At 42.4% G+C, this 24049-nt stretch overlaps 1 protein-coding gene across 1 annotated transcript in view; it reads right to left on the reverse strand.

Moving 5' to 3' along the window:
• Positions 1-2304: 2304 nt before the first annotated feature.
• Positions 2305-24049, reverse strand: part of FBN1 (fibrillin 1) — a 248260-nt gene continuing 226515 nt past the window's right edge. Inside the window, 8 exon segments of the mRNA XM_070763010.1 lie at positions 2305-3837; positions 9190-9367; positions 10949-11180; positions 17730-17849; positions 18922-19050; positions 19501-19617; positions 21756-21878; positions 23882-24007. Coding sequence (XP_070619111.1) covers positions 3448-3837; positions 9190-9367; positions 10949-11180; positions 17730-17849; positions 18922-19050; positions 19501-19617; positions 21756-21878; positions 23882-24007 — 1415 coding nt within the window. The 3' untranslated portion in view covers positions 2305-3447.

A 24049-nucleotide genomic window follows, 5' to 3' on the forward strand; every position in this document is an offset into this window, starting at 1 on the left:
TTTTTCCATTCAGACCTTCGTTGTTCAAGGTGGAATAGGGGCTGAAAAAGGAAGTACGCAAGAAATGTTCACATTTATCCATGTGAATGTCTGCACATGATTCTTTGGGGATTTCTAAAGCCGCACATCTGGGAATTGAATATTATAAAGATCATTTTACCTTCGTCATACAATTAACTAACTCTGGGCAGCCTTCCAATATAAATGTTATGTCTAGACCATAGTTTTCCCCATATTTTTTCTTTAGGAGCTCGCCAAAATTCACCTGTTTTTATTTGGGATACAGTGTTCCCTCGATTTTTGCGGGTTCAAACTTCGCGAATAGCCTATACCACGTTTTTAAAAAAAATATTAATTAAAAAATACTTCGGGGTTTTCCTCCTATGCCACGGTTTTTCCCACCCAATGATGTCATAGGTCATCACCAAACTAATAATTTTTGCAAATAAATAACAAAAAAAATAATTATTGTTAATAAATAATTATGTTTATAAATATCAGGATCACTAAGTGTCTTATTCCATGGTGAGTACCAGTAATAATGGTGAGTAAATGGTTGTTAAGGGAATGGGAAATGGTAATTTAGGGGTTTAGAATAGAATAGAATAGAATAGAAGTGTTAAGGGAAGGCTTGTGATACTGCCCATAGCCAAAAATGGTGTATTTACTTCCGCATCTCTACTTCGCGGAAATTCGACTTTCGCGGGCGGTCTCGGAACGCATCCCCCACGGAAATCGAGGGAACACTATATGAAATTTTCATGACTGACCAATTCAAATCTTCACGTTAACAGTAGCTGCATTTCGGGTCAAAATATACCAGACTAACTTAGAAAAAAAGATTCACTACAAAAACGGGCGGGGGGATCATTTCAGGATATAACATTTGCATCATAAAAAACGAAGCTAGAAATATGAGATAGGAATAAATGTACTCTTATCCTTTGTACACATCAGTAGTAGGTTCTAAAACCCATTATTACTGGTTTGCATGTGCATGTGTGTGAGGTTTTTGCGCAGAAGCATCCCGCGTGGGTGGGCACAGCCTCCTGTCGCCGGCACTACCGGTTCACACAACCGAGCCGAAACGGGCGCAACCCACTACTGATACCAATCAATCTCTGTTTTTTATTTACCAGACTTGGGCTGAAATACGTAGATAAATCTATTCAATAATAGCTGTACAATTCAAAGTGGACTCGATTCAAAGTGGACTTTTTAAGTCCGTGTGACTCATAAACTCAATGTAGTTTTAAGCCAATTTTTTGTGATTTTTGTATCCTACCTCCAGAATTGCACAAACAATTCTAAAATATAGATCAATTAGTTTTCAAAGCATTAATTAGTTGTTAGGCAGCTGTGTTGCTCTTCTCTGCACTATTTTTAGAATCTCAACATCCTTTTTACATGGTGGTCACCAAAACTGAATGCAGTATTTCAAGAGTGGTCTAATATTTTCCTCATACTTTGCAAAACTATGATGGTCGTTCTTAAGGTGTTGCTTTGGACTAAAATGTTAACAAAAACTTCAAAAAAGTTTATAATGAGAATGCATCAAGTGGCCTGCATTGGTTGCCGATCAGTTTCCGGTCACAATTCAAAGTGTTGGTAATGACCTTTAAAGTCCAACATGGCATTGGACCAGAATACCTCCGGAACTGCCTTCTACTGCACGAATCCCAGCGGCCGATAAGGTCCCACAGAGTTGGCCCTCTCCGGGTCCCGTCGACTAAACAATGTCGTTTGGCTGGCCCCAGGGGAAGAGCCTTCTCTGTGGCGGCCCCGGCCCTCTGGAATCAACTCCCCCCAGAGATTAGAACGGCCCCCACCCTCGTCTTTCGCAAATTACTCAAGACCCAACCTTTATCGCCAGGCATGGGGGAACTGAGACATCCTCCCCCAGGCTTTTATATTTTATGTTTGGTATGTATGTGTTGTATGGTTTTAATTGCTGGGGTTTTAGATATGTTTTATTTTTAATATTAGATTTGTTTCCCTGTTATATTGTTTCTATTATTGTTGTGAGCCGCCCCGAGTCTTCGGAGAGGGGCGGCATACAAAACTAATAAATAATAATAAATAATAATAATAATATTTCCCAATTAATTTGAATTAGCAATTAATTTCAATTTGCTAAATTAGGGGCTGTATTTTAGTTCCAACAGTTTCTGTTTTCTCTCTCAATGCAATAAACACCATCCTATGCTTGGATATAGACGTATCTACATGATTGAATCTCCAAGTCCTTTTCTTTCTCAACCAATCTCACCCCACAATCAAACTAAAAACTGTGAATTGTCCGGGTGGGTTTTGTAGCTCTTTTATTAATAATTATTTTTCAATGTAAGTATAAAAGTGACTATTCAAGGTTTGTAAAAAATAGGAGATTGTGACTACAGAGAAATGCACAGGGGTCAAATGTAGACTATAGATCATAACGTCCCAGACTTCTCCCAGTATAGATATATTTATATATATATATATTTTCTGAACATACCTGTATAAAAAAATACTTTTGTCTGGACTGGTGCAAGTTTAGCAAGAATATGAATCCACGGAATGAACTAAAAAAAAAGGAATGATTTTATTGTGACTTTTTGACAGTGAACCCTTGTCGATACGAGTCATGATAGGCATTGATGGACATGTGTTACATTATGTCATGACATAGCTGGAATGGCACTGCGTCAGGTGACTTGGATTAGTTGCGAATGGTCCTCGTTGACCTCAGTGCATTTTGATTGTCACAGAAATTTCATCACCAAGTTTGTGTATACAGTTTAAGTAGTTGGTCTTATAAGCACCATTATAAACCCTTGCGGGAAGGGTATCATTAATCTAGTTTACAAATGCTTCATGGATAAGGAATAGCATGGTTACAGTATACACACACCTTAATTTACATGTACTGTATTATAGAGATAACTGAGATAAACTACTGAGCTAACTTGGGGTTTGATCGACGTAATGAGTAATGGCAAATTTCTTTGGCTTCTAAATTGTGTATATATTACAGTGCATTTATAACATCTAGGTTGGACATTGTTTCTAGCACCAGATCGATTACAGAAATGGCTGACCTAGTAAGATGTAGCTGGAGAGGCGGATCTTAAGGGTTTTTTAAAAGAGAGAGAGAGAGAAAGAAAGAAAAGAAAATGTCTGTTGATCAGACATTGGCTTGGCATCTGTGATGCTCCCAACAGCAGTCCCGAAATTCAAGATTCAGTATCTCAAAAGTAGCTACACTTACAAGAAGCCTGAGAAAAGTGATGGTCGTGAGCTACGGATTTTCCTTGCTGTACCTTTACTTGCGTCAAACTTGGAATAGCGCTCACGTTCCTGCAATATGGAGAATCTTACGGAGGAATAAAACATTCAAGTCTCATCCTAGCTATCTTTGGCTTTCATCATTTTTTAATTTTTTGTTTTGGTCTCTGGTTGTTGGAATTAATGAAGTACAATTTCAATCTTCATTCTCAGGCTGTCTCCTAGCTCCCCACTGAGGTAGTCTTGGTCGTGCTTGTCTTCCAACTGAAGGAGTTCCTTCCGTTTGTAGAGCGGGGTGCTGCTGATATGTAGTGAGTATGTTCCGGGCGCCGGTTTCTTCTTCGCTAAATGGAGGAAGCTGACGCCTTCTCTCTGGTTTATCCGGAAGAAGCCGCTTTCGTTCCCGTGGTCTATTAAGTATCGGTTGTGGTTGGTCAAGGTTTTGAGAGCGGGGATGAGTTGCAAGAGGTGGTCCTTGCTGTTAAGTCCGGAGATGTTGTAAGACAAGACGGCGGGTTTTTCAAGGTCCCAGCTGGCCAGGTTGACGGTGGCATCGGTCCCCAGCTGACCCTGTAAAAAAAAAAATAACGAAGTGTTTTAGAGGTTTTTCTCCCCTCTTCCTGAATTTTTCACCTTCTAATATGAACTGTTGCAACCAGCCATCTCTGTTGAAGCATGGATTAACCTTGTAGGTCATCTACTCCAACCTCCTGCCCAAGCAACAGGCCCTACACCAGTGATGGCGAACCTTTGTTCCCTCGGGTGCCAAAAAAGTGTGTGCCCGCGCTATTACACATGTGTGAGTGCCCACACCCATAATTCAATGACTAGGGGGGACGAAACAGCTTCCCCCGCTTCCCCAAAGGCCCTCTGTAGGCCGGAAATGGCCTGTTTCCCAACTTCTGGTGGGCCCAGTAGGCTCGTGTTTCGCCCTCCCCAGGCTCCAAAGGCTTTCCTGGAGCAGGGGTGGGGTAAAAATCTCCCCCATCCCCCTGAAGGCTCTCTGGAAGCCAAAAACACCCTCCCAGAGCCTCTGTGCTAGCCAAAAATCAGCTGGCCGGCACACACATGCACGTTGGAGCTGAACTAGGGCAACAGCTCGCGTGCCAGCAGATATGGCTCCGCGTGCCACCTGTGTCGCCCATGCCATAGGTTCGCCATCACTGCCCTATACCATTTCGGACAAATGGCAGTCCAGTCTCTTTCCAGTGATTAAGCTCTCACAACTTCTGGAGCAGTGGTTCTCAACCTTTCTAATGCCGCGACTCCTTAATACAGTTCCTCATATTGTGACCCCCCAACCATAAGTCTAGCGCTAATTCTCCCAGCTAAGCTGATTGGCAGGATGGTCAGAAGGAGACCCCCACTGTAAACGCCTGATTGGTCAGATTGTAAAAATATGTTCCAAGGCGCCAAAATAGAAGCTTTAGTTCCGAACACCATGGGGAATTTGTCTTTTCCCATGGTCTTAGGCGACCCCTGTTAAACGGTCATTTGACCCCCAAAGGGGTCCCAACTGCCAGGTTGAGATCACTGTTCTTGAGGAAAGCTGTTCTATGGGCTGATTGTTCTCATTATCAGAAAATTCCTCCTTATTTCCAGGTTGAATCTCTCCTTGTTCAGTTTCCATCCATGGTTCCTTGTTTGGCCTTCAGGAGCTTTGGAAAATAGCTTGACCCCCCCCACCTGTGGTAGCCCCTCAAATATTGGAAGTCTACTACCTGTCTCCCATGGTCCTTCTCTTCCCTAGACTAGCTAGCTAGCTAGCTATTTATTCATTCATTCATTCATTCATTCATTTATTGGATTTGTATGCCGCCCCTCTCCGGAGACTCGGGGCGGCTAACAGCAACAATAAAACAGTGTACAATAGTAATTTGGTATTAGAAATGATTAAAAATCCATTAATATAAAAACCAAACATACATACATACATACATACATACATACATACATACATACATACATACCATGCATAGAATTGTAAAGGCCTAGGGGGAAAGAGGATCTCAATTCCCCCATGCCTGGAGGCAGAGGTGGGTTTTAAGTTGTTTACGAAAGGCAAGGAGGGTGGGGGCAGTTCTAATCTCTGGGGGGAGTTGGTTCCAGAGGGCCGGGGCCGCCACAGAGAAGGCTCTTCCCCTGGGTCCCGCCAGGCGACATTGCTTAGTTGACGGGACCCGGAGAAGATCCACTCTGTGCCCAGTTCCTGTAACCATTCTTCAGATGTTTTCGTCTCCAGTCCCCTAATCATCGTGGTTGCTCTCCTCTGCACTTTTTCTAGAGTCTCAACATCTTTTTTTTTACAGTGTGGTGACCAAAACTGGAGGCACTATTCTAGGTGTGATCTTACTAACACTTTATAGAGTGGTGTTAGTACCTTACTTGATCTTTATTGTAGTCCCCTGTTAATGCAGTTTAGGATTGCCTTGGGTTTTTTTTGGCTGCTGAAAGCTGTTGGTTGGATTTCAAAAAATATCAGCTGCTTAAATTATTGGTGCAGCACAAAATGTTATTAACTCAAGAAGTTGGTGTCCCTCTCTTACTCCAGAATTTTGCTTTCCAAGCAAGCAATGTTTAAATTAGCCACAAGTATTTTCTTGCGTACTCTGAATCAATGAGACAATTGTGGGCCAGAGCACCGAAATCCCTCTCCAAGATGGGCTTTTATACTTATTCCCTCACTGAAAACTAGCGGTTTGAGATACGTTTGAAGTTTGTGTCTAATGATATAGTTTAACAGATGTTTGCAGAACCGAGCAGTGAAAACAAACGGATGTTTCCACAAATCCCTACAGCAGGCCAATTTCTTTTATTATTATCATTATTATTATGGAAACTTTTGTGGATTTCTTTAAGACAAAGCAAGAGGCAGAACAAAAGAACTACTTGTGTATCAGAACAAATCTATGGATCTCTTTTATTTTTCAGTAATATTGGTAACCTGAGTAGGTCTCAAACTTTTTTTATTTTATTTTATTCTTGTCAAGTATGAATTGGTGGTATACAAAGATATAATAATATTGATATACATGATACTAGTAAAAAAGAAACATTAGGACAGGGGACAGAAGGCATGCTGGTGCACTTATGCACGCCCCTTACTGACCCCCTAGGAATCAGAAGAGGTCAACAGTGGATAGTCTAAGAGAAAAGTTTTGGGGGTTAGGTGATGATACTACAGAGTCTGATAGTGAGTCCCATGCATCCACTACTCGGTTACTAAAGTCATATTTCCTGCAAAGTGTTGGTTATGACCTATAAAGCCCTTCATGGCACCAGACCAGATTATCTCAGGGACCGCCTTCTGCTGCACGAATCCCAGTGACCAGTTAGGGCCCACAGAGTGGATCTTCTCCGGGTCCCGTCAACCAAACAATGTCGCTTGGCGGGACCCAGGGGAAGAGCCTTCTCTGTGGTGGCCCCGGCCCTCTGGAACCAACTCCCCCCAAAGATTAGAATTGCCCCCACCCTCCTTGCCTTTCGTAAGCTGCTTAAAACCCACCTCTGCCGCCAGGCATGGGGGAATTAAGACCCTCTTCCCCCTAGTCCTTTACAATTCTATGCATGGTATGTATGTATGTATGTTTGGTTTTTTTATATATTAATGGGCTTTTAATTATTTCTAACATCAGACTACTATTGTACACTGCTTTGTTATTGCTGTTAGCCGCCCCGAGTCTCCGGAGAGGGGCGGCATACAAATCCAATAAATATGTAAGTAAGTAAGTAAGTAAGTAAGTAAGTAAGTAAGTAAGTAAGTAAGTAAGTAAGTAAGTAAGAAGTAAGTAAACAAACAAACAAACTCGGGCTGTCAGTTTTCCAGCTCACAAGCTCAGCATCTTTTAACCCTGTGAAAGTGAATCTAGCTGAGTCAAAGCTTAAAGATATATTTATTTAATACGGCTTTAGGGTTGGGTTTTTTTTTTGCAGATTGCGGCAAAAACCCCTAAGTTCCACATCTGAGAAACTGGACTTGCAGCTGTATAAATATGAAGTCAAGGCTTCAGTATGGCCTAACCAAATATAGCCAACCTTACGTATTAAAGCAGGTTGGATGGATGGGGAATATGATTTATTCTGAGGTAGTTCTTGGTGTATTTCGTATACGGAATTGGATGCTACATGGAATATATATACTCCATTTATACATATACCGCATATTTGTATAAAATTGGATGTACAGTCTTGAAATGAGTTTATCCAATGTGTCGGTAACCATGAATACGCTAACAAAAGATGGAAAGAAGTCAGAAGAAAGAACTATATTAAATCCTGTGATGTATTTCTGCACATTATTATATTATTACATTGGCGCACAATGTAAGAGGAATCTAGCAACACGGAGGGAGGCTTTTCATAAAAAGATTAAATTGATTTTTAACTAATTTCCAGTAAGACCGGAATTGGCAATGTAGAATCAGATCTTCCTTCCTTCCTTCCTTCCTTCCTTCCTTCCTTCCTTCCTTCCTTCCTTCCTTCCTTCCTTCCTTTCACTTTCTGTCCTGCCTCCTTCCTTTCTTCCCTGCCTACCTAACATACATACATACCTTCTTTCTTTCTTCTTTCATCTTTCTTTCTTTCCCCTTCCTTCCTTCCTTTCTTTCTTTTTCTTTCCTGCCTCCTTCCTTTCTTCCCTGCCTACCTAACATACATACATACCTTCTTCTTTCTTTCTTCTTTCATCTTTCTTTCTTTCCCCTTCCTTCCTTCCTTCCCTTCTCTTTCTTTCCTGCCTCCTTCCCTTCTTCCCTGCCTACTTAACATACATACCTTCTTCTTTCTTTCTTCTTTCATCTTTCTTTCCCCTTCCTTCCTTCCTTCCGTCCTATCCTTACTTACTTACTTACTTACTTACTTACTTACTTACTTACTTACTTACTTACTTACTTACTTACTTACTTACTTACTTAACATCAGGTATCATCCACAGCCCAGTTTCGGAAACTAATGGCAAGTAATTCATTATAATCAGAGAGTGAACAAATAAATTTAACATTTAATCCTTGGAATCACATACATTATATAGGGCTGGATTCTTAGATTCTTTAGAAGCTGATGCATATTATTATCTATATCTGCTATGCAAAGCTTGTTTTCAATCTAAAAGCCAAGTTCCTGACTTTCCTGTGAGAACTTTCATGTTCAATTTCAATTACCGAAGAGAGAGATTTATCGCAGTGTAATTTCTGATTTTTCTCTTACCCAGAACGGGATCGGACCTCCTATGGTGAAGGCACATGTGAAACAAATATTAGCATTGTCATGCTGGTGTATGACTGCAATTCATTGTGAGTGTGTGTGTGTGTAATTTTTTTCATTCAGATTAGAGTAATGTAAACACATAAATTGCTAACATGTTGTAAGCCGCCCTGAGTCTAAGGAGAAGGGCGGCATAAAAAAAATTGAATAAATAAATATATTTATATATTATATATTTTATATTTATTGGATTTGTATGCCGCCCCTCTCTGTAGACTCGGGGCGGCTAACAACAATGATAAAAACAGCATGTAACAATACAATTAATAAAACAACTAAAAACCCTTATTATAAAACTAAACATACACACAAACATACCATGCATAACTTGTAATGGCCTAGGGGGAAGGAATATCTTAACTCCCCCATGCCTGGCGGCATAAGTGAGTCATGAGTAGTTTACGAAAGACAGGGAGGGTGGGGGCAGTTCTAATCTCCGGGGGGAGTTGGTTCCAGAGGGCCGGGGCCGCCACAGAGAAGGCTCTTCACCTGGGGCCCGCCAAACGACATTGTTTAGTCGACGGGACCCGGAGAAATAAAATAAATAAATGAAAATAAAGATAAAATAACCCCAAATAAAATAACCCACCAAACAACCGGGCAGAAAAGCCGTTGCTAAAAAATTTTTGAACCCCGTCCCTAGATAAAGGTGCAACTTACCTCAGTATCCAGGGCGTTGGTTTCATTTAGGCCTCGCCGTTTCCTTCCCCTTTTCGGGTAGCCATTGATTTTGCAATCATAGCAGGCTTCTGGAGAAAGACGGCTGTCGTCTATTTCACCGCTGACCGGTAGTTCATGGTTCTGACCTGCCCCCAGCCCCATTCCAGCCACGCAGTGTCTACAGAATTTAAAAGAAAGAAAGAACGGTCGGTCAGGAATTAAAAATCCCTGGGTAATACCTTAATGCAGAAAGTAGTCCCCTGTTGAGTCATTCAGTTGAGCGTACAGCAACCTAGTAATTATGTGAATAGTATTGAATTAGGCAAGAGCTCCCCGCTCTTTCTCTGTCTGTTCTCTCTGTTCGCTGTTCGATGTGCTGTTGCTGTTCGTGGAAGCATGTTTGGAAGAAGCTGTAACACTGTAAAAGTTAGTTCCTGTAAGTTATTGAACTAGGGTAGTTGTAGCAAGGTACTAGTAAGTGTTGTGGTTCAGCCTGAGCCAGATCAAAGACCAGCTGAGAGTTCTTTGCAGTCAGGCAGTGCAGACAGCAGTCACGAAAGTGACGCTGATGCAAGGCCTGGGAGCCCTGGGGAAGGGCTATCTCAAGCAAGTAGCTGTGATTCCCTGGAGTCCCTGGATGTTGACGCACAAGCTATCATTAGTATGCGGCAGAGACGCATAGCTCAAAGGAGAAATCAGCTGCGTAGATATTATCAGCGTTGAATGAGGAACACCAGGGGGTTGGGTGTGGTCCTCATTAGCAGGGAAGGGTTTATAAGGCATGAGAACCATTCTGGCAGCGTGGAGTGTTATCAAAGGGGAGTTGGTGTTATCTGCATTTTCTCTCAGCGTTTTTGTTCCTGGCTCGTGGCCCAGCAGCCTTGAAGATTGGTGGGAGGTGTGTGTCTGTTGGCTCAACAGCCTCGTCTGGCATTAATTGTCTTCGTGTATCTATTTGGAGTTCCAGTGTTTTCCTGATCTGTAAGGACATTTTCTGTTGGCTTCTTTTCTCTTTACCATTATAAAACTGTGTTTGGATTCAACCGGTGTGTCTGGCTTATCTTTTTGGGTTGGTCATCGCTTCCGGAGTGACCCAGACAGAACAGTAAGATACTAGTTTATTGCATTTATAGTATAGACAGTAGTAGTAGTAGTAGTAGTATAAAGAAGTAAATATATTTTTCTACAACTTCCTACTGCTGCTGTATTTCATTGAAGACTTCAACTCCATTTCTACTGGTCTGTGGCTGGTTGGGTTGGTGGGCTGGTTGGACTGGTTTGCTGCTTGGGCACAAACAGACCAGTTTCCGCAAATGCAAGCTCTGATAAGAACCGGCATCAGACAGACATTAAAGAAGAATCAGTGTCGCTCCCGGTTGAATTTATATATAAATTAAACTGATAGAAGACTAAGTGTCAAACGAAATGAATGAATGGGCCAAACTATAGTATATCCATGTTCTATGTCTCCTACTGTCAATGCAAACTTTGCTGAAGAAATTGAGTTTATAGGGGTGCCTCCTCTTGTGGATTCTGTTTCCCCCCACATAGGTTGGTCTGCATTAATCAAATGTTGTATCACATGTTTCTTGACAAATGTATCTTTTTCTTTTATGTACGCTGAGAGCATCTGCACCAAGACAAATTCCTTGGGTGTCCAATCACACTTGGCCAATAAAGAATTCTAGTCTAGTCTAGTCTAGTCTAAAGAAACTAGGAGGGTTTTTTCCCCCCTGTAGATCCAAAATGACCTCCTCACCCTTGTCCTATTCGGAAGTAGCCCGGTGGGCATCCGCAGACATAGCCGCCTTCTGTATTGGAGCACCCATGGCTGCACGGCGCTTGAGAGGACCCGCACTCGTTCACATCTTGGCACTGCCCGCTGAACTGTTCAAAATTATACCCAGTGGGGCACATGCATTTGTAACTCCCCAACGTGTTGTGGCAAGAGGCTCCGCCGCAGATGTGAGAACCGAGGCATTCGTTTTCATCTGGAAGAACAAGCAAAGAAGCCTTTCAGATCATCCTTCCAATAACCTCTTGAGAAATTTAGTCACAATTTGTCCCATTTGTGTAATAAATATCCTGCACACAAGGAGATTCAGGGACAAGGTTTCCATCTATCTGAAATCTCCATTACCAAGATGGGTCTTTCTTCTCCGCTCCTCTTCTCTCCCTTTTCTTTTCCTCCCCTCTTCTCCCCATTTCTTCTTTCTCTCCTCTCTTCCTTCCCATCCTCTCATCCTCTCCCCTCCCTTATACTCTCCCCTTCTCTTCTCTTCTCTCCCCTCCCTTCTCCTCTCTTTTCTCCCCTCTCCACTTATCTTCTCCTCCCTCCATCCCTCCTCTTCTCTCCCCTCTCTTCTCCTCCCCTCTCCTCTCTCCTCTCTTCTCCCCACTCCTTCTATCTCTCCTCTCTTCCTTCCCATATATATGAGAATCCTCTCCCCTTCCCTATTCTCTCCCCTCCTCTTTTCTCCTCTCTCTTCTTTTGCCCCTCTCCACTTATCTTCTCCTCCCTCCATCCCTCCTCTTCTCTCCCCTCTCTTCTCCTCCCATCTCCTCTCTCCTCTCTTCTCCCCACTCCTATCTCTCCTCTCTTCCTTCCCATATATATGAGAATCCTCTCCCCTTCCCTATTCTCTCCCCTCCTCTTTTCTCCTCTCTCTTCTTTTGCCCCTCTCCACTTATCTTCTCCTCCCTCCATCCCTCCTCTTCTCTCCCCTCTCTTCTCCTCCCATCTCCTCTCTCCTCTCTTCTCCCCACTCCTATCTCTCCTCTCTTCCTTCCCATATATATGAGAATCCTCTCCCCTTCCCTATTCTCTCCCCTCCTCTTTTCTCCTCTCTCTTCTTTTGCCCCTCTCCCTTCTCTTCTCCTCCCCTCTCCTATCTCCTCTCTCCTCTCTTCTCCCCACTCCTCCCCACTCCTTCTATCTCTCCTCTCTTCTTTCCCATATATATGGGAATCCTCTCCCCTTCCCTATTCTCTCCCCTCCTCTTCTCTCCTCTCTCTTCTTTCACCCCCTCCCTTCTCTTCTCCTCCCCTCTCCTCCCCACACCTTCCTCCCCTCTCTTCCTTCCCATCCTCTCCCCTCCCCTCCTATTCTCTCTTCTTCTTTTTGTCCTCTCTTCTCCCTTCTCCCCACTCCTCTCTTCTCCTACCCTCCCTTCTCCCCTCTCCTCTCCCCTCTTCTCTCTTCTCCTCTTTCTCCTTCCTCTCCTTCTCACTCCTTCCTCTCATCTCTTCCTTCCCATCCTCTCCCCTCCCCTATACTCTCCCCTCCTCTCCTTCCTCTCCTCATCTCTCTTTTTATGTCTTCAAATCACTTGATGCCTGAATAAGTCCATACAGTTTTTTGGGGAAGATTTTGGAAATGATTCGTCATTGTCTCCTTCTGAGGGCTGCGAGACAGTGACTGGCTCAAGGTCACTCAGTTTACTTTGAACCTAGGGCAAAGACTCACAGCCCCTGTTTCCAGCCTGGTGCCTTAACCACTAGATCAATCTGGCTCTGTAACTAAACAATTATTCCTTATGCCTGGGTTATGGTTTGTCATTTTGATTCTCATCCAAATTCATGGGGTGCGCAAAATATTTGCACTGATGCCAAAATGACTGACCGCCTTTCATTATCAACACCTACTTAAACAGTCATATGTAGTTAAATCAAGACAAATGAAGAGTTAATTTTTACAATGATTTGTACAAATTGTATCCATTGTTTATCTAATAAGAGCTAATTAAAAGCGTGTCTTAAAGGAACACAGCCAATAATTTATAGAATAATGCATATAATACTGGATTCATTATTAGTCAATATATCTTCCAGATGTGGAGACTTCAGCTCTGAAAATTCTCAGAAATGACATTATTGTCTGGAAGATTCGTCAACCTTAAGTCACATAACTGATAGTGCTGAGTTTGAGGAAACTTGGTGAAACTATATAAAAATGATTTATTTCAGAAACGCACTTAAGTTAAAGCATCTGCAAGTTCTTCCTTTGAACTAAAGAAGATTTATCCTTTAAAACCTTTCATGTGAAATATAATTCAGTGGCCCTAGTATTTTACACAGGAAGCAATTCTACTGAACCGTGAACTAAAACAGCCCACTAGAAGTATTTCATAACCTGATTTATTTTGTGACATAAACTATATTTCCACCCCAATTGTTACAGTACCCAAGCTAGTTTGTGACTTTCAAAGGGAACAATTAGGAAGAAATGACATTAGGTTGCTTATGAATTTGATTTACAAACTTTGGGTTATTCCCCTAGTTGTGTTTAACAATTGTGTAAGTAAAGGTTCCCCAACATAGTGATGGTGAACCTTTTTTCCTCCAGGTGCTGAAAGAGCATGCATGCACGCTATCACGCATGCGCGAGTGCCCACACCCATCATTTAATGCCTGGGGAGGGCGAAAACAGCTTTCCCCACCCACCGGAGGGTCTCTGGAGGCCACATATGTGCTAGTCGTTCCTGACTCTAGGGTGCAGTGCTCATCTCCGTTTCTAAGCCAAAGAGCCAGCGCTGTCTGATGACTATTCCATGATCATTTATTCATTTATTTATTGGATTTGTATGCCGCCCCTCTCCGTAGACTCGGGGCGGCTAACAACAGTGGTAAAAACAACATGCGACAATCCAATACTAAAGCAGCTAAAAACCCTTATTTTAAAACCAATCATACATACAAACATACCATGCATAAATTGTAGAAACCTAGGGGGAAAGAATATCTCAGTTCCCCCATGCCTGACGACAGAGGTGGGTTTTAAGAAGCTTACGAAAGGCAAGAAGGGTGGGGGCTATTCTAATCTCTGGGGAGAAGTTGGTTCCAAAGGGCCGGGGCCGCCACAGAGAAGGCTCTTCCCCTGGGTCCTGCCAAACGACATTGTTTCGTTGACAGGACCCGGAGAAGGCCCACTCTGTGGGACCTAATTGGTCGCTGGGATTTGTGCGGCAGAAGGTGGCCAGCATGACTAAACACCAAAGGCGCAAGAAACACTGTCACCTTCCCATTGAAGGTGGTCCCTATTTTTCTACTTGCACTTTTTACGTGTTTTCGAACTGCTAGTTTGGCAGAAGCTGAGACAAATAACGGGAGCTCACTCCATTACGTGGCGCTAGGGATTCGAACCGCCGAACTGCCGACCTTTCTGATGGACAAGCTGAGCTTCTTAGCCACTGAGCCACTGCATCCCCCAACAATTTGGTGTGCTATTTCTAAAATAGTTCATTTACAATTGTGTTATGCACTATTTTTTTTTTAAAACCTCCTTACTTTGCCTGTTTCCTACCTGTCAATCTACATCGGGGTGTCAAACTTACATTGTCACATCATAATGTGACACTCATTGACAATGACACTCATTGTCACTCATGCCCTCATCACCTCGAGGCTCGACTACTGTAATACTCTCTACATGGGGCTACCTTTGAAAAGTGTTTGGAAACTTCAGATCGTACAGAATGCAGCTGCGAGAGCAATCATGGGCTTCCCCAAATATGCCCATGTTACACCAACACTCCGCAGTCTGCATTGGTTGCTGATCAGTTTCCGGTCACAATTCAAAGTGTTGGTTATGACCTATAAAGCCCTTCATGGCACCGGGCCAGATTATCTCAGGGACCGCCTTCTGCCGCACGAATCCCAGCGGCCAGTTAGGTCCCACAGAGTGGGCCTTTTCCGGGTCCCATCAACTAAACAATGTCGGTTGGCGGGGCCCGGGGGAAGAGCCTTCTCTGTGGCGGCCCCGGCCCTCTGGAACCAACTCCCCCCCAGAGATCAGAATAGCCCCGACCCTCCTTGCCTTTCGTAAGCTCCTCAAAACCCACCTCTGCCGACAGGCATGGGGGAACTAAGATAATCTTTCCCCCTAGGCTTCTACAATTTATGCATGGTATGTTTGTATGTATGTATGATTGGTTTTATAACAAGGGTTTTTAGCTCTTTTAGTATTGGATTTTTACGTTCTGTTTTTATCACTGTTGTTAGCCGCCCCGAGTCCACGGAGAGGGGCGGCATACAAATCCAATAAATAAATAAAATAAATAAATAAAATAAATAATCATGTATCATGACTTTTCCCCCTTCGCTAAACGGGGCATGGGCGTGGCCAACGCATGAAGCATCCGCCCCCATGGGCCGCGAGAGTTTGACACCCCTGATCTACTTCATGAGTTTAGTTTAGTTTAGTTTATTTAGATTTGTATGCCGCCCCTCTCCGAAGACTCGGGGCGGCTAACAACAATAAAAAACAATGTAACAAATCTAATATTAAAAAGTAATCTAAAAAAACCCAATTTAAGAGACCAATCATACCAACAATCATACCATGTATAAATTCTATAAGCCTAGAGGGAAGGAAGAAAAATTTTTCAATTCCCCCATGCCTGACAAAGAGGTGGGTTTTAAGGAGCTTGCGAAAGGCAAGGAGGGTGGGGGCAACTCTGATATCTGGGGGGAGCTGGTTCCAGAGGGTCGGGGTCGCCACAGAGAAGGCTCTTCTCCTGGGTCCCGCCAAGCGACATTGTTTAGTCGACGGGACCCGGAGAAGGCCAACTCTGTGGGACCTAACCGGTTGCTGGGATTCGTGCGGCAGGAGGCGGTCCCGGAGATCTGGCAAATGGATGAATAACTGAATAAAAGGGAGTTTTAAAAGAATAAAAGCACGATTTATCAGTTACGGCTGGAGAAGAGAGGGCGAGAGCAGATTGCCTTGCCCAGGGCTAATTAATGAACTTGTGACAGAATGGAAATTTGACTTGGGAACCGATTAGCTCATTTATGGCTCTAAAACAGAACCAATTCTAGGTCAGACTTGAAGCGGTAAGAAGAACAATTGGATTCTTTTTTCTTTCCTCTATTAAATGCAACTTGTAGTTGAGCTTAGCACAGGATGCTTGAATTTTGTGCGCCAAGGCACAAATGAGATAATACTGGGGGGGGGGGGGGGAAGGGAGGAGGGAGAGGTTTTTTAAAAAAAGTACAGTGTTCTCTCGCTTTTCGCGGGGGATGCGTTCTGAGACCGCCTGCGAAAGTTGAATTTCCGCGAAGTAGAGATGCGGAAGTAAATACACTATTTTTGGCTATGAACAGTATCCCAAGCCTTCCCTTAACACTTTAAACCCCTAAATTGCAATTTTCCATTCCCTTAGCAACCATTTAAATTATTACTCACCATGTTTATTTATTAAAGTTTATTTAAAAAAATATTTATTAAAGGCAGATGAAAGTTTGGCAATGACATAGGACGTCATCGGGTGGGAAAAACTGTGGTATAGGGAAAAAACCCACAAAGTATTTTTTAATTAATATTTTTGAAAAACCGTGGTATAGACTTTCCGCGAAGTTCGAACCCGCGAAAATCGAGGGGACACTGTATATAAAATGGCACCGAAGAAAAAGTTCAGTTTTACACACAGCAAACCAGGCCAAACAGTGGTTAATTCTCACACTTGGAGTCACGACATGTATCTCTGGGAATGAACGGCTCTTCTAATTAACCAATTAAATTAGGTGCAGTGCTGGAAATAACTCCGAACATGAGTTTCCTAATTAAAATTGGTTTTTAGAATATTCCTGCTGCATTGCAGGAATAATATTCAAGTTGTTTTGCATGCCTATGGAAGCACCTCATTACTTTTGGGCAGGGGTCCCCAAACTTTTTACACAGGGGGCCAGTTCACTGTCCCTCGGACTGTTGGAGGGCCGGACTATAAAAAAACACCCTATGAACAAATCCCTATGCACACTGCACATACCTTATTTTAAAGTAAAAAACAATTTGGAATGTACTATTTAGAGGGGGTGGGGCGGAAGAAGTCTGAAATTCATATATGTTTATGTTTTGTTTTTAATTTTCTTTTGTTAACATCTGATTGGCTATACAAGGTTTTCTTGGCTTATAGAAAAATGTATAAAGAAAGAAGGAAGCACTTTGGCATAACGGGTAATAAGTTATAAATATAATTGGTGTACTTTTTTGAGGAGGGAATTTAATTAAAAGAAAATGAGTGTAACTGGATGACAAAATTAGAAAAAAAAACTTTTGCAACTTTTTGGATGATTGATATTCGTTACTAACAAAATACCACATTTTATTCATGGAAAATTAGATGTGCTCCTGTCAGTCATCCGCGGGCCAGATGAATGGCCTGTGGCCCGCGGGCCGTAGGTTGGGGACCACTGGTTTTGGGTTTGCTCGTGAATTAAAGAAAGCCATTTTGCTCTAATTTAGCTGTCTTATTTGCTAATGGCGGCACCAGATTTTGGACCAGATCAGCACCAGTTCTGGTTGGCACCTTTAAAGTCCCACATGTCATTACTATGGGGAAACCAATGTTTTTTGTTCTGAGATTTTTCTAACTGACGGTTCCAGCTAGGCAAAAGGCCTTCTTTGACAATTCCATGTGTTTTCCAAAACTGTACAGGAAATTACTTCGAATCAACTAAACAACAATCAACCCAGCCAAAACTGAACTGCTAACTCGAGGAAGGGACTTGCGTGCCCAGACATTAAAAACGAGACTTGCCAACACACTGGTTCCACTGATAATGTTGGAGGTACCCTTGCGGGCAGCTACACCTGTATCCTCCAATTATATTCTGACAACCATGCTGGCATCGGTGATTTCCATCACATTCGTCGACATCTGCAAGAACGAAAAAGAGAGAAATATTGTGGGTGGGTGGGGAAAGGGTCCCTTCATCCTGTAGAGCAGGGGTCCCCAAACTTTTTACACGGGGGCCCAGTTGACTGTCCCTCAGACTGTTGGAGGGCCGGACTATAAAAAAACCCCTATGAACAAATCCCTATGCACACTGCACAAATCTTATTTAAAGTAAAAAACAAAATGGGAACAAATGCAATATTTAAAATAAAGAAGTAATTAAATAATGAAGTAATAAAGTAATTTATACTTCTTTATTAACAAGTAAATTTAAACTTACATCAACAAAGTCCCTCCATTTCTCCTTCCTTCCCTCCCTCCCTCCTGCCTCTCCATTTCTCTCTTCCCTCTCTCTTTTCTTCCTTCTCTCTCATTTGTTTCATTTTTCCTCTCCCTCGTTTTCTCTCCATCATTTTCTCATTTTTCTCTTTTCTCTCTCTCTCTCACTCTTTCCACCAATCCCCCTTTCTCTCTTCCTCTCTATCTCTCCCTCTTTCTCTCTCTCTTTCTTTCTCTGTCCCTCTCTCTCTTTCTCTCTCTTTCTTTCTCTCACTCATTCTCTTTCTCTCTCCCTCTTTGTATCTCTCCCTCTCTCTCTATCTCCCTCCCTCTCTATCTCCCTCCTATTCTCCTCGCCCCTTGCCTCTGTACCGCCTCCTCGCTCAGCAGCAGACCGCAGTGAGTTGACAGGAGATTTGGGAGTTATTATATCTATTGATAAAATCTTGTGGGCTGCCACGGGCCGGATAAATTGCCTCAGCGGGCCGCATCCGGCCCCTGGGCCGTAGTTTGGAGACCGCTGCTGTAGAGCAGTGTTTCCCAACCTTGGCAACTTGAAGATCTCTGGACTTCAACTCCCAGAATTCCCCAGCCAGCGTTCGCTGGCTGGGGAATTCTGGGAGGTGAAGTCCAAAGATCTTCAAGTTGCCAAGGTTGGGAAACACTGCTGTAGAGCACTGTAAAGCGGTATATAAGTCTAAGCGCTGTTGCTATTAATTAACACGCAGGACAAGGTAGAAGAGCAGACGGTCATGTAAGTTCTCAAGAGGAGTACCTTCGCAGGCGGCACCACCTTGGTCCAGGGCAAAGCCTCGCTGGCATTCACAGGCAAAGCTTCCAGGAGTGTTTTGACAAACTCCCTTTGATCCACAAAGATTGGCGTCAGTGGCACATTCATTGTTATCTGAAAGAAATGCACATGGATGTTAGACGATCTCTCCTTTTCTGTGTGTGGCTGTCCAAGGCTTCTACAATGAAAGAGAGAGGAGGGACAGGTTGGTCTAGCGGTTAGTGAGTTCTAGTCCCGCCTTAGACATAAAACCCAGCAGGGGGATTTTGAGCCAATCACCAGGAGGTAGTGAGTTCTAGTCCCGCCTTAGACATAAAACCCAGCAGGGGGATTTTGAGCCAATCACCAGAAGATGGTGAGTTCTAGTCCCGCCTTAGACATAAAAAAGCCAGCGGGGGCATTTTGAGCCAATCACCAGGAGTTCTAGTCCCGTTTTACACATCAAAGCCAACTGGTAGACTTTGGGCCAGCCCTTCTCTCTCAGCCAAACTCATTCCACCGAGTGGTTGATGTGGGGAAAACAGGAGTAAAAAAAAACCCCTGTTGATATTTCTTGTCACTCACCAATACATGCTGAATGGTGTTGAGTAAAGCCAGGAGGACATTTGCAATTAAAGCCTCCAATAGTGTTGACACACAGAAACTGGCAGTTGTGTTGCTTGGTCGCACATTCATCGAAATCTGAAAGGGAAGCAAATTCGTCCGTTCAGTTTTTGCTCCACACAAAGACAACATGATAACCGTACTTTAACTTTCCATTTATCAAGCCCGAGCACACAGTTTCATGGCAAAGCACAGGTATCCAGCTACTAGTATAAATATAGAATGCAGCTGCGAGAGCTATCATGGGCTTCCCTAAATACGCCCATGTCACACCAACACTCCGCAGTCTGCATTGGCTGCCGATCAGTTTCCGGTCACAATTCAAAGTGTTGGTTATTGTTGTGATTCAGTCTGAGGCTCCTCAGGGAACGGCTGGAACTCTGCTGGCTCCATGCTCAGAGGGGGAGGACGAGGAACAGGAGGAGGACCAGGCAGATGGGGAAGAGGAATGTCAGGACGAGGAGGAGGGGGAACAGTCTGAGACCCCTGGGGGGCAGCTCTCCCCAGCAAGCAGCCTGGAGTCATTAGATGAGAACGCACAAGCCATCATAGATATGAGGCAGAGAAGGGCAGCACAACGAAGGGGACAATTAGCCAGGTATTTCCATCCCTAATAGGCAACAGCTGGGTTTGGGTGTGGTTCTCCTCAGAAAGGTTGAAAAGGCAGGCCCGCCCTTCCTGTATTGTGGAGAGTTATCTTTTGGGAGTCCTGTGACCTTGCTTCGATCCTTGGCGTTTCTGATTCTGGCTTGTGGCCTCGAAGGCTGAACACTTGGGGGAGGCGTGGGTTTTATTATCTACAGTGGTGTGTGTGCCAGCAAGAAGCTTGTTGTATTGTCTGGCCGTCGTGACTCTTCTGTGAAGCTTCATAGCATTCCAGTTTGTAAGAACAGTTTTTGTTATCTGTGTTTGTTTTCAAAGATATTAAAAGACTTTGCTTTTTACCAGCGTGTCTGGCTACTCTTTTTAGTTGGTGTTGACATCTGGGGAAACCCAGACAGAACAGTTATGACCTATAAAGCCCTTCATGGCACCGGACCAGAATATCTCCGGGACCGCCTTCTGCCGCACGAATCCCAGCGACCAGTTAGGTCCCACAGAGTTGGCCTTCTCCGGGTCCCGTCAACTAAACAATGTCGTTTGGCGGGACCCAGGGGAAGAGCCTTCTCTGTGGCGGCCCCGATCCTTTGGAACCAACTCCCCCCAGATATCAGAGTTGCCCCCACCCTCCTAACCTTTCGTAAGCTCCTTAAAACCCACCTCTGTCGTCAGGCATGGGGGAATTGATACTTTCCCTCCCCCTAGGCTTATAAAATTTATGCATGGTATGCTAGTATGTATGATTGGTTTCTAAACTGGGGTTTTTTAAATTAACTTAAATATTAGATTTGTTTATATTGTATTGTTGTTGCTGTGAGCCGCCCCGAGTCTGCGGAGAGGGGCGGCATACAAATCTGATAAATAAATAAATAAATAAATAAATAAATAAATAAATAAATAAATAAATAAATAAACAAATAAACAAACAAACAAACAAACAAACAAACAAACAAACATGATAACCGTACTTTAACTGTCCATTTATCAAGCCCGAGCACACAGTTTCATAGCAAAGCACAGGTATCCAGGTACTAGTATAAATATAAAGATTGGAAAGACAATACCAAAAGATATTGAAGTATTTAAAAAAATTATAGAATGTGCTGAATTAGATATGATGACAAAACATTTGAATAATCAAACTGAAACAGAATTTTATAAAATATGGGATAAAGTATATGATTGGTGGAATTGTAAAAACAGTATTAAAAATTAAATAAGTAGAATGTATAATAACTATTTGAAGAATTATAAGATAGAGTGAAATAGTTTACAGTATAACAAAGTTAGAAGGGTTATTTTTGTTTTTCCTTGCCTTATTAATACTTTGTTTTTATTGAATAAGTACACAATGTTTTATAGATAAAGAAATTTAATTAATAGGATTAATATAGTGTTAAATTCAATAAAAATGTAATGTGCAGGTGTGACATTTCTGTATCGATCTTACAATAGCTAATGTTTTATATTTTTGTATTAGTTAGACTTCTACAACAAGCGGAGCAATGGTAGCTCCTTAAATGTTTAATGTTGTCTGTCTTTGTCTTTTTGAATAATAATAAAAATATTTTAAAAAAATAAATATAAATTTTAATTTTGGGGTGGGGTTGTTTTACCTTTGCAGCTCCTGCCATCTTCTTGCAAGATGTACCCTTTCGGACATGAGCATTGGTAGCTCCCTTCTGTATTTTTGCAAATAAAATTGCAAGGCTTTGGAGACAGGCGGCACTCATCCAGATCTGAAGTCAAAGAAGAAAACTTGTTAGCCAAGATGAATTTAAAAAGGGAGGAATTACTGTATTTATTGGAGCATAAAACGCACTTTTAAAAAGGCTGAAAATTTTGGTGCGTCTTAATACTCTGCATGTAGCTTTTTCAAAGCTTTTTTTACCAGCCCTAACGAGGCACTAACGATCTTTCTGGTTCTTACTGGTTTGCAGGCTTTTTAAAAAATGCTAAAATCTCCAAAAAGGTTTTTTTCCAGCCCTAACGAGGTGCTAACTATCTTCCCAGTTCTTACTGGCTTGCAGGCTTTTTCATTGCTACTCTCTCCAAAGAAGGTTTTTTTCCCAGTCATAAGTCTTTGCAGGCTTTTTTTTCCACTGCTAATTGCGCCAAAAAGGTTTTTTTTCCAGCCCTAACAAGGTGCTATCTTTCCAGTTCTTACCGGCTTGCAGGCTTTTTCATTGCTACTCTCTCCAAAGAAGGCTTTTTTCCCCAGTCATAAGTCTTTGCAGGCTTTTTTTTCACTGCTAGTTGCTCCAAAAAGGTTTTTTCCAGCCCTAACAAGGTGCTAACTATCTTTCCAGTTCTTACCGGCTTGCAGGCTTTTTCATTGCTACTCTCTCCAAAGAAGGTTTTTTTCCCAGTCATAAGTCTTTGCAGGCTTTTTTTCCCACTGCTAATTGCTCCAAAAAGGTTTTTTTTCCAGCCCTAACAAGGTGCTATCTTTCCAGTTCTTACTGGCTTGCAGGCTTTTTCATTGCTACTCTCTCCAAAGAAGGCTTTTTTCCCCAGTCATAAGTCTTTGCAGGCTTTTTTTTTTCAATGCTAGTTGCTCCAAAAAAGTTTTTTTCCAGCCCTAACAAGGTGCTAACTATCTTTCCAGTTCTTACTGGTTTGCAGGCTTTTTCATTGCTACTCTCTCCAAAGAAGGCTTTTTTCCCCAGTCATAAGTTTTTGCAGGCTTTTTTTTTCATTGCTAGTTGCTCCAAAAAAGTTTTTTTCCAGCCCTAACAAGGTGCTAACTATCTTTCCAGTTCTTAACTGGTTTGCAGGCTTTTTCATTGCTACTCTCTCCAAAGAAGGTTTTTTTCCAGCCCTAAGTCTGCAGGCTTGTTTTCATTGCTACTCCCTCTGAATAAGGTTTTTTTATGCCCTAACGAGGGGATAGAATAATATGCTGAAGTTGTCCAGACTAAGGACGCTAGCCAGATGAATACTTGGTAGGCAGACTTCCCCCCACTCCCATTTTTCTCCCCCAAAACTAAGGTGTGTCCTATACTCTGCAAAATACGGTAGTAGTAGTAGTAATAATAATAATAATAATTATTATTATTATTATTATTAATTGTTATTATTATTGCTATTGTTATTTTAAAAATCCACTAAGATTGACCAAATGAAACAGCACATTTCTAACCCGGCGACTGATTCACTAAAATGTTTTTTTTAAAATAACATAAAGTAAAGTAAAGTAAAGTAAAGTAAAGTAAAAAGTAAAGTAAAGTAAAATAAAATAAAATAAAATAAAATATAATAATAAAAATGATTTAAACATTCTTATGATAATAATAACAACAACAGAGTTGGAAGAGACTTTAGAGGTCTTCCAGTCCAATTCCCTGCTTAGGCAGGAAACCCTACACCAGTGTTTCCCAACCTTGGCAACTTGAAGATATCTGGACTTCAACTCCCAGAATTCCCCAGCCAGCGAATGCTGGCTGGGGAATTCTGGGAGTTGAAGTCCAGATATCTTCAAGTTGCCAAGGTTGGGAAACACTGCCCTACACCACTTCAGACAGATGAAGGCTTGAAAGTAAGTGCCCAGTTTCAGGTATTTGAGATGGAAGCCTACATTAAATAAATAAACAAATGAATTCAACTGACACCAAAAGGCCATTACAGAAAACTTCTCCAGTGACTGAATGAGGAATTCTCTCTAGCTTTGCGTAAAGGGTGCCCAATGCCTCCATTCCGTTGGGAGGGACTGATTAAAGCCAGTTGGCAACCGACAACATACCTATACAAACTGTGCCTGTTAAATCGGTGGTGTAGCCTTCTTTGCAGGTACAGTGGTACGTTCCTTGCGCATTCACGCACTCTCCATTGCGACAAACGTCGTGAATCACCTTGCATTCATCAATATCTGCGATTCAAGAAACAGGACTGTAAAAAGAGCAAAACTGAA

This window comes from Erythrolamprus reginae, chromosome 10 (genome assembly GCF_031021105.1).
Source record: "Erythrolamprus reginae isolate rEryReg1 chromosome 10, rEryReg1.hap1, whole genome shotgun sequence".
NCBI classification, from domain to species: Eukaryota; Metazoa; Chordata; class Lepidosauria; order Squamata; family Dipsadidae; genus Erythrolamprus; species Erythrolamprus reginae.